This window comes from Gossypium hirsutum, chromosome A05, assembly GCF_007990345.1.
Source record: "Gossypium hirsutum isolate 1008001.06 chromosome A05, Gossypium_hirsutum_v2.1, whole genome shotgun sequence".
Taxonomy (NCBI): domain Eukaryota; kingdom Viridiplantae; phylum Streptophyta; class Magnoliopsida; order Malvales; family Malvaceae; genus Gossypium; species Gossypium hirsutum.
This window is the reverse complement of record NC_053428.1, coordinates 11,241,317-11,253,942: the sequence shown is the minus strand read 5'-3', so window position 1 is coordinate 11,253,942 and position 12,626 is coordinate 11,241,317. Positions and strand designations below refer to the sequence as shown.

General features: G+C 33.6%; 1 protein-coding gene across 1 annotated transcript; it reads left to right on the top strand.

Annotated features, from left to right (window-relative positions):
- The first annotated feature begins 739 nt into the window (after window positions 1-739).
- LOC107906385 (coniferyl alcohol acyltransferase) lies at window positions 740-12,019 on the top strand. The gene is made up of 2 exons (XM_016833368.2): window positions 740-1,371; window positions 10,821-12,019. The coding sequence occupies exons 1-2, from the start codon at window positions 958-960 to the stop codon at window positions 11,775-11,777; spliced, it is 1,371 nt and encodes a 456-aa protein (XP_016688857.2). The 5' UTR covers window positions 740-957; the 3' UTR covers window positions 11,778-12,019.
- The last annotated feature ends 607 nt before the right edge of the window (window positions 12,020-12,626 follow it).

The window sequence follows — 12,626 nt, the reverse complement described above, 5'->3', positions numbered from 1 at the left end:
AAATACCTTTATTTATGGCCAGTTTTGACTCCATAAATAAAGGTATTTTCAAATTTGTATAATTTATGGTGAGCTTTTGGAAAAACACCTTTATTTATATCAAGGTATATAAAATTAGATTTTATGTATTATTATATTAAAATTTTAAATATCAATTATTATTATATGTAAGTTTTTAAAATATTTTATGTATCATTAATTTTATAAACAATTTATATTAATTTTTTAAAATGTATTTAAATTTAAATTTAATGTATCATTAAATTAAACTATTTAAATATTATATAATTTAATTATTTTTTAATTTTGTCTAAAAAATAATATTTTAACCTTTAAACATAATTTTTGAGAGAAAAAAAAAACAGGAATCCATAAAAATTAAGTAAAGGAGTAATTATTATATATGTTATCGGTTTGATTTGGACTTCACTCACGTAAAAGGTCAAACGCTTTAATCTAATTAGTTTAACGAAGGTAAAAGCTAGCTGGGAATTAAGAAAGTTAAAAACAATAAATAAGCCTTACTTTGTAATTATTTTTATAAAAAAAGACTTAATTAAAACAATCGTGCTTCCACATACTGAAGGAGGGAGCCTTTTTTCCTTTGTTTTTAAAGAATATTTATCTTTGGCATTTTCAAAGGAGTTGGATAAATTAATTTTAAAGAAGGAAGTGGTGACTGATGAGGTGATGATCCCGCTAGTCAGCTAGCTTGTTAAGTAAAATGTGATTGAATCGCATACGCAGGGAATGGATGTAACATCCTAACATAACAATATTTTATTTTTAACATTTATCCAATTATATTATATTACTTTCTATTTTCTTATCTTTGAAAATGAAATAGGGTTGGGGAGGATCATTATTCCTTTTTTCTTTTCTATATATTCCCTGTCTAATGCAAAACCCCATCATCATCTCTTTCTCATCACGCTGATATTACGGTAGTCGTCAGAAATGGGATCAGTAAAGGAAGAATTCACGGTGGCAGTGAGGAAAAATGAAGTTGTGGCAGCAGTGGCGCCTTTCCAAGACCATTGGCTGCCACTGACCAACCTAGACCTGCTGCTGCCGCCGCTGGACTTCGGCGTTTTCTTCTGCTACAAGAAACCGACCAGCTCCCACAGCGGCCGCATGTTAAGTGTTTTGAAGAAGTCCTTGGCTGAAGCACTTATCTCTTACTATGGTTTGGGTGGGGAGGTAGTCCCCAACGCCCTGGGGGAGCCGGAGCTTCTCTGTAACAACCGAGGTGTGGATTTCGTGGAGGCTTATGCAGATATTGAGCTTAGAAATCTCAACTTTCATAACCCGGATGACAGCATTGAAGGCAAATTCGTACCTACAAAGAAACGTGGTGTGCTAGCCGTACAGGTACGTTTTCATGAATATTAGTGCTACAGTAGAATCAAGATGTAAAATACACCGATGTTATGATTAAAAGTGTCTATGGCCCAAACCAACTTTGGTGTGTCAGCAATTATTAAAGTTTAACTCCACTTTAAATTTGAGACTTATATTTTACCTAACTTGATTAATTTAAATTTATTTAAACTCATTCATATTATTTTATTTTTTATTAAAAAATTATTTTTATTAAATTTTTAAATCTAAATAGCTTAATTCTTTTATATCATATTATATAAAAATATGTAATATATAAAAAGAAAATAAAACTAACATATTATAAAATTGAAAAACATGTTGAATTAAACTAAACTCAAGTATTGAATATTAGAACCTAAGTTTAACCATATTTTAAATAGAGTTTATATTTTTTTAATCAAGTTTATTTTTAGAACTAATATTTTTATTCAAACCCGTCAAATATCAAAACCTTCACAATTGAGTATGTAATTTAACCATTGGACACGTTGTTAATCGTGTTCATGTTTAAAAGTACTAGATTATGTGACACCCAAGTTGTGGGTGAAATAATATATATAACCACTGTCAAGGTTTGAACCCGTACCCAAAAAATCTTAAATATTTCGACTTTATCACTCATTTATCTTAATTTTTTTCAAGTTACAATTTAAATTATTTAATTTATAAAAATAAAAAATATTGAAATATATATTTATAATAAAATTTATATTTTTTTCTCATTTATATTTTTTTATATTTTTAATTGAATTAATATTCAATTAACTAATCACACCAACTTAATTTTGTATTACACATAGTTGCATTACAATACGCTCATGAGGTACATATAGGGGCCTTTGTTCCCTTGTTAGTTCTTAACTCCTAAGGTGTTATCATACAAAATAACGGTACACTCATTATACAGTGAAAAAAATGTAATAACTATATTTGTAAAAATTTATATAAAATTAAATTAATATTTTTGGTTGAAGTAAAATTAAATATTTAAAATTTGTAGTGCCATAAATTCAAATCTTATTATAATTGAGTTTTTATTGATTTTATTTAAAAATAGAAAAGAACCAAAACACCTTTTAGTAATATAACTTACTTTGTATAGAAATATATTTTAATAATTTCTCAATTAAATAAGTGATTAGTTAAATTGTAACACCAATTCAAACAAAGGTTTAAATATAAGTATAAATTATTTAAAAATTTCAATTCTTTGAACTATTGTTTTATAAAAAAATTACTAATAAGTTGGATTCTAGAAATATTATGAAAATAAATATAATATTCTTTTAAAGAATTATTTATGAAAAATCCAATATTAAGTATAATCTAGAGCCGAATATAAATTTTTTATATTTTCTCTAGTGGTATCCAAGTTACTTTTTCATAAAATAATTATATTTATTTATAATATTAAGAGAAAGGGATATTAGGGTTTGAATCCTAACATCTAGCTGCAAGACATGAGTTTTAATTATTGCTTTAAACAAATTTTAATGGCTCTAACCTCAACTAATAATCAATGTTTTAAAAAATAATTAGATTTATATTAAAAAGTCGAAATTAAATTATAAAAAAATTGAAACTCCTAAATATAGTTTTATTATTTTATTGATTGAACCATAATTAGAAACCATTTAAATGAAGCAAAGAAAAGTTAAAGGCCGTACATGTCGCGAGAGATTTAACTCTGAAGTTGAAGTAAATTTAACATTGATTGAGTTGAGTGTCCAAACCTTTAAATATTTTTAAAACATGACACAACAACTAACTCACTTTAAGACAATAATTTAAACATGGTTTTGTTGGAGGTCAAGAAAGTTAGACAAGAACTTGAAATCTAGTCATAATGATTGAGTTATCATTGATGTTAATAATTTTACCTACTTTGTTTAAATAATGAATTTTACTATTTAAGCGGAGAAACTTAAGCTTGCCTATAGCTAGAACACATGCACTTATAAATGTATGTATAATAGTTGGATGTCAATTCAATTTCCAAAATACCATACAAGTAAGTCATTTACAATAAATTTCGGGGGGGGGGGAAAAGATAGAAAACGGGTAAATTATATAAATGGTGAGTGTTGTTAGGGTTATTTAATTTTTAAAAATTATAAAAAGACAATTTAATTTATTATATTAAGTTTAAATTTGTTAAATAATTAACGGTTTAGCTAATGTAAATTAATTTATATTTCTAACAAATTATTTTTAATAGACGTAATTTTCATGTCGTATGATAATTTTAAAAAATATTAACAACTGAGGTAATTTTATCCTCCTCTTATAATTCATAAAAAAATAATAAAAATTTAACTCAAATCACACTATCTCTCCTCCCTCTCCCACCACCGCTCAACCCTCCTTCTCCCTCCCCCCTCTCAAGTCTCACCCAAATCATTTAGCGGTTCGGGCTGCAATTTGTAAAGAAGAACGAACAGTACTGGAAATCCAAACACTCAACTAAATAGTGTCGTCAGCTTAAATATAATATATTTAATAAAATCAGAACAAAACGAATCATCGATTTTGAATGAGACATAGTATTAAATTAAAAAACTTCACCACCCTACTGTGGGGAGACAAAAACCAGAATCCCGCACATGAGTTTCTATGCTAAAAATCATAATCAAATATTCAGTCGTCATCATCACCCAGAACCCAAATCTTCAATTCATAAAAAAAAAAGAAAAAAAAAGAACCAAAACATTTAGATCTGAACGACTATCACATTTCCAAATCAATGCTTGGAAAAGTCATTTACTATCCTGTCAAACTCAAATATTAACTTTAAAATGCAAATCAATAAAGATATTAGAACCGAAAAGAATTGAAAGACAAACCCTGTTGGAAACGTGATGGGCCGAAAATTTACTTTTTATTACACACTCAATATATTACAATACGAAGATTACAAATATTTTCTCAATGACTAGATAGTCTAGCTGCTGCTAGATTTTAACTCACTCAAGGTTTGCTAACCTTCTCACTCTCACTCACGTTGCTTCTCTTATTTCTTTTTTCTTCTCATTTTTCTTCTTTACAACACAAGTTCAAGCCTCTATTTATAGGCTGATAAAGTGACAACAAATGTGGCTATTAATCCACTTAATTTCCAGCCACAAAAAACATCTCAATAATGGAGCACTTTGTATGGCTAAAATTTCAGCACTTTGCATGGCACAAAATTGCTCCACGTCTCATGCTTCTAGATTATGCTTGGAGTGGGTTTGATTTCTAACACTCCCCCTCAAACCCAACTTTCATACCGAGCTTCTCTTTGAATTTGTTGAATGTCTCCACTTTCAACGGCTTTGTGAAAATATCTGCCAGTTGATCTTCTGTCCTGCAATGGACCAACTCCACGTTTTTGTTTTTCACTTGCTCTCGGATAAAATGATACTTCGTATCGATGTGCTTGCTTCGGCTGTGCGACACCGGATTCTTGGCAAGTGATATAGCGGATTTGTTGTCAACGTAGATGGTAATTGAACCTTCATTTGAAACACCTATTTCTCCCAAAATATTCTTCAACCACATTGCTTGGCATGTACAAGTTGCTGCGGCCATATACTCTGCTTCACATGTTGAGAGAGCAATTGTTTGTTGCTTCTTTGACGACCATGAAAAAACTGCGGAACTGATGTGAAATGCATATCCGGAAGTGCTTTTCCGATCTTCCAAGTCTCCCCCATAATCGCTATCTGAGTAGCCAACTAATTTTGAATCTTGTGAGTGGGTATAGAATAAACCATGGTTCATCGTACCTTTGATATATCTCAAAATTCTTTTTGCGGCAATTAAGTGGTCTTGCTTCGGCTTCTCCATGAATCTGCTCACCAATCCTACTGCATATGTAATATCTGGTCGTGTGATTGTCAAATACCTTAAACTTCCAACGAGACTTTTAAACAACGTCGGATTTATCGACTCCCTTGTCGAATCAACACTTAGCTTCATCCCTGGATCAACTGGCGTGACTACTGGCTTGCAATCCTTCATTTTGAACTTGTTCAAAATCTGCTCCGCATACTTCTTTTGAGAGACAAAAATTCCATCTTGCATTTGTTTCACCTCGACTCCAAGAAAGTATGACATCTCACCGATATCTGTCATTTCAAATTCTTCAGTCATAGCTTTCTTGAAATCATCAGACATACCTGGATTGTTTCCGGTGAAGATTATGTCATCCACATATAGGCATACGATCATGATATCTCCATATCCATTCTTCTTTGTGTACAGGGTGTGCTCGTGCGGGCTTTTGATGAATCCATTTCTTCGGAAGTACTCGTCGATCCTTGTGTTCCATGCTCTTGGGGCTTGCTTCAATCCATACAAAGCTTTCTTCAATCGGTAGACTTTGTCCTCCTTTCCTTGTATGCTATATCCAGGTGGTTGTTCTATGTAGACTTCCTCCTCCAAGTAGCCATTCAGGAATGCAGACTTGACGTCCATCTGATAGATTTTCCATTTGTATTGTGCTGCGACCGCTATGAGAAGCCTAATTGTGTCTATTCTTGCGACTGGAGCAAATATTTCATCATAGTCCACTCCTTGTCTTTGCTTGTAGCCTTTGGCGACTAGTCTTGCCTTGTATTTCTCTACTTTTCCTTCTTTGTTGGTCTTCGTCTTGTACACCCACTTGACACCAATCGGGCTATGTCCTTCTGGCAGACTTGTTAGCTCCCACGTGTCATTCCTTCTTATTGCAGCAATCTCCTCGTCCATGGCCTTCTTCCATTTATTGTCTTCAATTGCTTCTTCGTATGTCACTGGATCACATTCTGTCATTAGACAGAATAGTGAATAATCGAACTGCGTCTCTACAGGTTCCGTAGAATTGTAGATGTCGTTGAGACTCCGTGTTCTTGTGGGTGCTTCATCTGAGCTGCTGCTTCCGCTGCTGCTGGTTGGTGACGAAGGGGCTGTTGTACCAGGACTTTGATCATCGCCTTGTTCTTCTTGGTTGATGACATCATTGTTGTCTTCGTTAAAAAATAATCCTTCCACTTTCTTTTCTTCTTCACTCCATCTCCAGTAATCCGCTTCATCGAACTCGACATCTCTTGAGATAATCAATTTCTTAGTAAGAGGATTATAAAGTATGTAGGCCTTACTTCTTTTGTCATAGCCTATAAAGATACACTTCTCTCCTCTATCGTCAAGCTTTTTCCTCTGTTGCTCAGGAACGTGTGCATATGCAATGCATCCAAAAATTTTGAGGTGTCCAACTCTTGGCTTGTGATCGCTCCATGCTTCTTCTGGTGTCTTGTGTCTTACACTTTTTGTTGGACATTGATTCAACAGATAAACTGCGCATTCAACGGCTTCAGCCCAGAAAGTTCTCGGAAGGTGTTTACCTTTTATCATGCTTCTTGCCATATCCAGAATTGTCCGATTCTTCCTTTCTGCAACTCCGTTTTGTTGTGGAGTGCGTCTGGCTGTTAACTGATGAATGATTCCATGATCCTTGCAGAAACTTTCATAAAGCTTTGCAGTATACTCGCCTCCTCTATCGGATCTGAGTATCTTCAAATATCGACCACTCTGTTTTTCCACCATTGCTTTGAACTCCTTGAATTTTTCTAGGGCTTCCGATTTTGCTTTGAGAAAATAAACCCAACATTTTCTGCTATAATCATCAATAAAAGTTAGGTAGTACCTGTTTCCACCGAGTGATTCAATGTCGTACGGACCAGATATGTCGGTGTGTACAATTTCCAATGGTCTTCTAGCTCTTCGAGATTTTCCTACTTCAAATTTCTGCCTATGCTGCTTTCCTTTGACACAGGCTTCACACAGTTGATCTGGATGATTAATACTTGGTAATCCATTCACCATATTTGTCTTCGACAACAGCTTCAAGCCAGAAAATCCGAGATGTTCGTACCTTAAGTGCCACAACCATGATTCATTCTTCAGATCCGTCTTCATGCATTTTACTTCTCCAGACTCGATGTCGAGGGTGAAAAGACGATTTCGCGTCATATCAACTCGAACAACTAATTCTCCACTTTTGTTCCTGATGGCGAGTGAGCGGTCTTTCATATGAACTTCATATCCTTTTTCTAGGAGTTGACCAAGACTGATCAGGTTGCTCTTCAAAGCTGGTACGTAGTAAACGTCTGAGATGTACTTCTTCTCTCCATTCCTTTGTGTTATAACAACCTTGCCCTTTCCTTTGATTTCTGCATGTGAGTTGTCTCCAAAAGTTATTTTTCCATGAACTGTTTCATCTAATTCTGTGAACAGCTCCTTTTTTCCACACATGTGGTTGCTTGCACCGTTGTCGAGATACCACACACTTCTCTTGCGATCTTCATTTTCTCCGTAAGTGAGAAAGACACTTGATTCCACTTTTTCGTTGCCTTCTGCTGCGACTGCTACATGGTTTCTTTCATCCACTTTGTGTGTTGATCTGCACTCGTAACTGAAATGTCCATACTTGTTACAGTTGTAGCATTGTACCTGAGATTTATTTTCTTGAAATCTGCCTCGGCCACGACCTCTAGATCCACGTCCACGGTTGGATGTTTGATAATCTTTATTTTCTTGATATCTCCCATATGATTGATTTCCACGTCCTCGTGATCCTCTTCCTCCTCTGTTTCCACCACGGTAGCCTCCACGGTATCCTCTGCGGTTTCCTCTTCCTTGGTTAAAGTTATTACTTGTTTCTCCGTCGTCGACGGACAACTTGCTATGCAAGGCTTGATCAAGATTTTCACTATCTTCATTTAGCTTCATCTTTTGCTCATGGGCTTGCAGAGAACCCACAAGTTCTTCGAGCGACATCTTTGACAAATCTTTTGATTCTTCGATGGCAACGACTACGTACTCGAATTTGCGTGTGAGTGACCGTAGAATTTTCTCCATCACTCTTACCTCGTCAAGAGTTTCTCCATTTCGTTTCATTTCATTTACCACCGATTTTACACGATTGGCATAGTCATCGATATTCTCGGAGCTCTTCATTTTTAACATTTCAAATTCAGCTCTAAGTGACTGAAGGCGTACCTTTTTAGCTTTTTCTACACCTTGAAATGATTTTTGCAAAATCTCCCATGCATTCTTCGCGTTCTTCACATCTGATATTTTCTCGAAGGTTGATTCATCCATACCTTGAAAGATACTATTCAAGGCCTTTTGATCCTTCTTTCGTGCTTCTCGTAACGCCTTCTTAGCGTCATTTGATAAAGCTGCTTCTGTAGCGGCATCTCCGGGCTCGATGTATCCTTTTTCAACGATCTCCCAACAATCTTGCGAACCGAGCAAAGCCTTCATTCGAATGCTCCAATTTCCATAATTTGTCTTCGTCAATTGTGGAACTTGTAGCTGAATTACGTCGCCCATATCGACTTGTTAGATGAACACCAAAGGTACTCCGAACTGGACACGAACCGGACACGAACCGAACTCCGAACCAAGCTCCGAACCGTAGCTCTGATGCCACTTGTTGGAAACGTGATGGGCCGAAAATTTACTTTTTATTACACACTCAATATATTACAATACGAAGATTACAAATATTTTCTCAATGACTAGATAGTCTAGCTGCTGCTAGATTTTAACTCACTCAAGGTTTGCTAACCTTCTCACTCTCACTCACGCTGCTTCTCTTATTTCTTTTTTCTTCTCATTTTTCTTCTTTACAACACAAGTTCAAGCCTCTATTTATAGGCTGATAAAGTGACAACAAATGTGGCTATTAATCCACTTAATTTCCAGCCACAAAAAACATCTCAATAATGGAGCACTTTGTATGGCTAAAATTTCAGCACTTTGCATGGCACAAAATTGCTCCACGTCTCATGCTTCTAGATTATGCTTGGAGTGGGTTTGATTTCTAACAAACCCCACTATCAGAATCATGGCAAATCCGAACTAATTTGGGTGGATTTAAATTAAAGCATGCGTTAAAATAAAACTTTTCTACTTTAAATTCTTTCTAATTAAATTTCCCATTTCTTATAGTCAAAAATGAAGAAACTAAATGAAATTTAGAGGAACAAATAGGCTTGAGCATATATATTATATATATATATGTATATATACCCAAAAGCAGTGTCTGCTGCGAAAGGCAAAGAAAGCTGCAAGGTGCAAAGATAGAGGAGATTAAATAGAAGGGAAATGGGCAAGGTGCAGAGATAAAAGGTGATTTTGGTTAATATTCTTTCAAGCTATTACATGATACGGAAATGACGTGTATTAAAAATAATTTGTGAAAAATACACAAAGTCATTAAGTTAACAGTTATATCAATCTAACTATTAAGTTTTTAACTTAAATATTAAATATAAAGATAAATCGAGTGATTATTTTATAATATTTTAAAATTAAATGATCTAATAAAAAAGTTTTTAATAATAAGATGATTATTTATGTAATTTACTCATGAAAAAAGTATAATATAAAATTAAATTTTTTTTATATCATACTTATTATTTTTATTTATAGTCTCTCTTTAATATTTAGATGGAGGAAATACGCTTAAATCTATATTATTTTAATTGTTACAATAATAACAATATCAATTAAATTTAAAAGATAGGCATGAATTATAAGTGGTACATATTTGTTTCTAAATTTTATATATGAATTGTTTATATTATAGTATGTGGTTAAACTATTGGTTTAAAAGTTTAAAAATATATGGATTGAGAATAAAATAGCACATTTATATTTAATTAATATATACTAATTTAAATTTAGTACGATAGTAAAGTCAGAATTTTTTTCTATCCAAAAAAATTAGTTATAATTTTATAAAAATTTGAAGGTACTATACTGTAATTTTATCATATGAGCATATCAAAACCCCACCCTTAATTTGATACGCATTAATAATGAAGAAATTTCTCTTGTACCATATATACCAACAGGATATTGACTGCAGTTGGTAGCTGGTATTTCCTAACGAGTACATCACTAAAAATAGTTGAATATTTTATGGAGATGTTGATGGAAAAGTAGGTAGCATCTGACTTATTTAATATATGCATGCATACGACACAATCATCCTTGTTATTTTTAATCCTACATCTCAATCAATCTAAGTTAAATATGAGGTATGACAGTTTTTCTGGTAAGTTCATGTTTATGGAATTTTCTAGCATTTTGGACGTCGTCAGTAAGAAGGAATATGTTGGCTTACGCAATGACAAGTTCATACTCAACTGCTAATACATTGGTTGATATTGACATAAGTAACTTGTAGACTTTCAAAACAGATCAATATACAGTTTTGGTATTGTTTAAGTTGGAACAATTTTAAATTTAAGTTTACCAAATCTTAATTAATTAATTCAAGTTATTAACTTGTACTAATTAATCAGCTCTGGCTAGGGTTTGGAGAAATTTTAATAACAATTCACGTAAGCCTTCACAAGCTGTATAGAAGAGACTAAAATTGGTTTTAGTTTTGATGCATACAGGCAACTGAACTAAAATGTGGGGGTATAGTGGTGGCATGCGCATTTGATCATCGAGTAGCTGATGCATACACAGCCAACATGTTTCTTGTGTCATGGGCGGAGATAGCTCAGTCGAAACCGGTTTCGATGGTGCCAAGCTTTCGTCGATCGCTGTTGAATCCGAGACGACCAGGGCGTGCTGACCCGTCGCTGGACGAGATGTATGTGCCAATACCCTCATTGCCACGTCCAGAAGAAAACCATGAACCTACTGATCATCTCATAAGTCGCATTTATTACGTTAGTAGTGACCAAATCATTGAGCTTCAGTCACTTGCCTCTTCCGATGGGGACAAAAGGTCCAAGCTCGAGTCATTCAGTGCGTTTTTGTGGAAGCAGGTGGCAGCGTTTGCTGCCAGTAAAGATAGAAACAGGATATCAAAAATGGGGATTGTTGTGGATGGGAGGTCAAGGTTGGGGGAAGGAGATGAAGACAAGGCCACTGCCATGGCATATCACTTCGGAAATGTGCTATCCGTTCCGTATGGATCGCAACCTATTGGTGAACTAATTGAACAGCCTTTGTGTCGGGTGGCGAAACAAGTTCACGAATTTCTAAAACCCGCGACGAATAAGGAACATTTCCTGGGACTGATTGATTGGGTCGAAGCTCACCGACCTGAGCCTGCAATGACAAGGGTGTACAACGTGGTGAAGGACGATGGTCCGGCAGTGGTGGTGTCGTCAGGGCTTCGTTTCCCGGTTTCGAAGATGGATTTCGGATGGGGTTGCCCAGCTTTTGGATCGTACCATTTCCCATGGGGTGGACTTTGTGGATACGTTATGCCGATGCCTAGTCCGGTGAGAGATGGTGATTGGGTGGTGTACATGCTGCTATTGAAAGGGCAGTTGGAGCAAATAGAAAAAGGGGCTGCATTGGTGTTTAGGCCCTTAACTTCTGATTACCTTAATCTCTAAGTTCGTTTCTCTGTTTGGGTAAAATTTAATCTGATAAAATAACGACAAAATTCCCATTCTATATTTCCTCTTTAAAATTTTAAAGTTAAGGTATTACTACTTAAAATAGATGTTCTACTCTCTATATTTTTCTTATGGAAGTTCTACGATTTGTACTTTATAGTTCTATGATGTGTCACTGTATTGGTAATACACTAATACATGTGTAAATAAATAAAACATAGCATATATTGTTTTCCAAATCATGATTTTAACCCTCATTTGTAATATAATATATTTTATGTAATACTTACTTGAAATTTATTTGAAATAGATTATATTTTAATATTTTAATATAATTTATATAATTTAATTAAATTTTAAAAAAATAGTTTTAATTGTTCAAAAATATTAAATATTTATATTTATATTTATATTTCAAAGTAATAGTAATAATTTGAAATATCTATATTTTTTTACTTTAAAAAATTATATCTAAATTTTTTTTAATAACAATATTAAACACTTAAATATTAAATCAAACTTTTTAAAATTATTTTTTACCCACATTTCAAAACCACTTTAGAAAAAAAATACTACACTATTTATAGCTTCCTTTATTCATATATATATATATATAAATATTATAGTAAATACAACATGCAGCCATTTACTTGGTAAGGAGTATTCTTTGACTATTATAGCTTGTTAGATTTTGGAGAGTATGACATGTTCTTAGAGAGGAGAATATAGTTGTGGGTTTACTAATAAATATGAATTCTGACAAGAAGGATGACATTTAAATTTTTAAGGAGATTCCTGAAAAGTTCTTATATCTCTTAGAATTCGATACAAATAGAAATGTTTTTG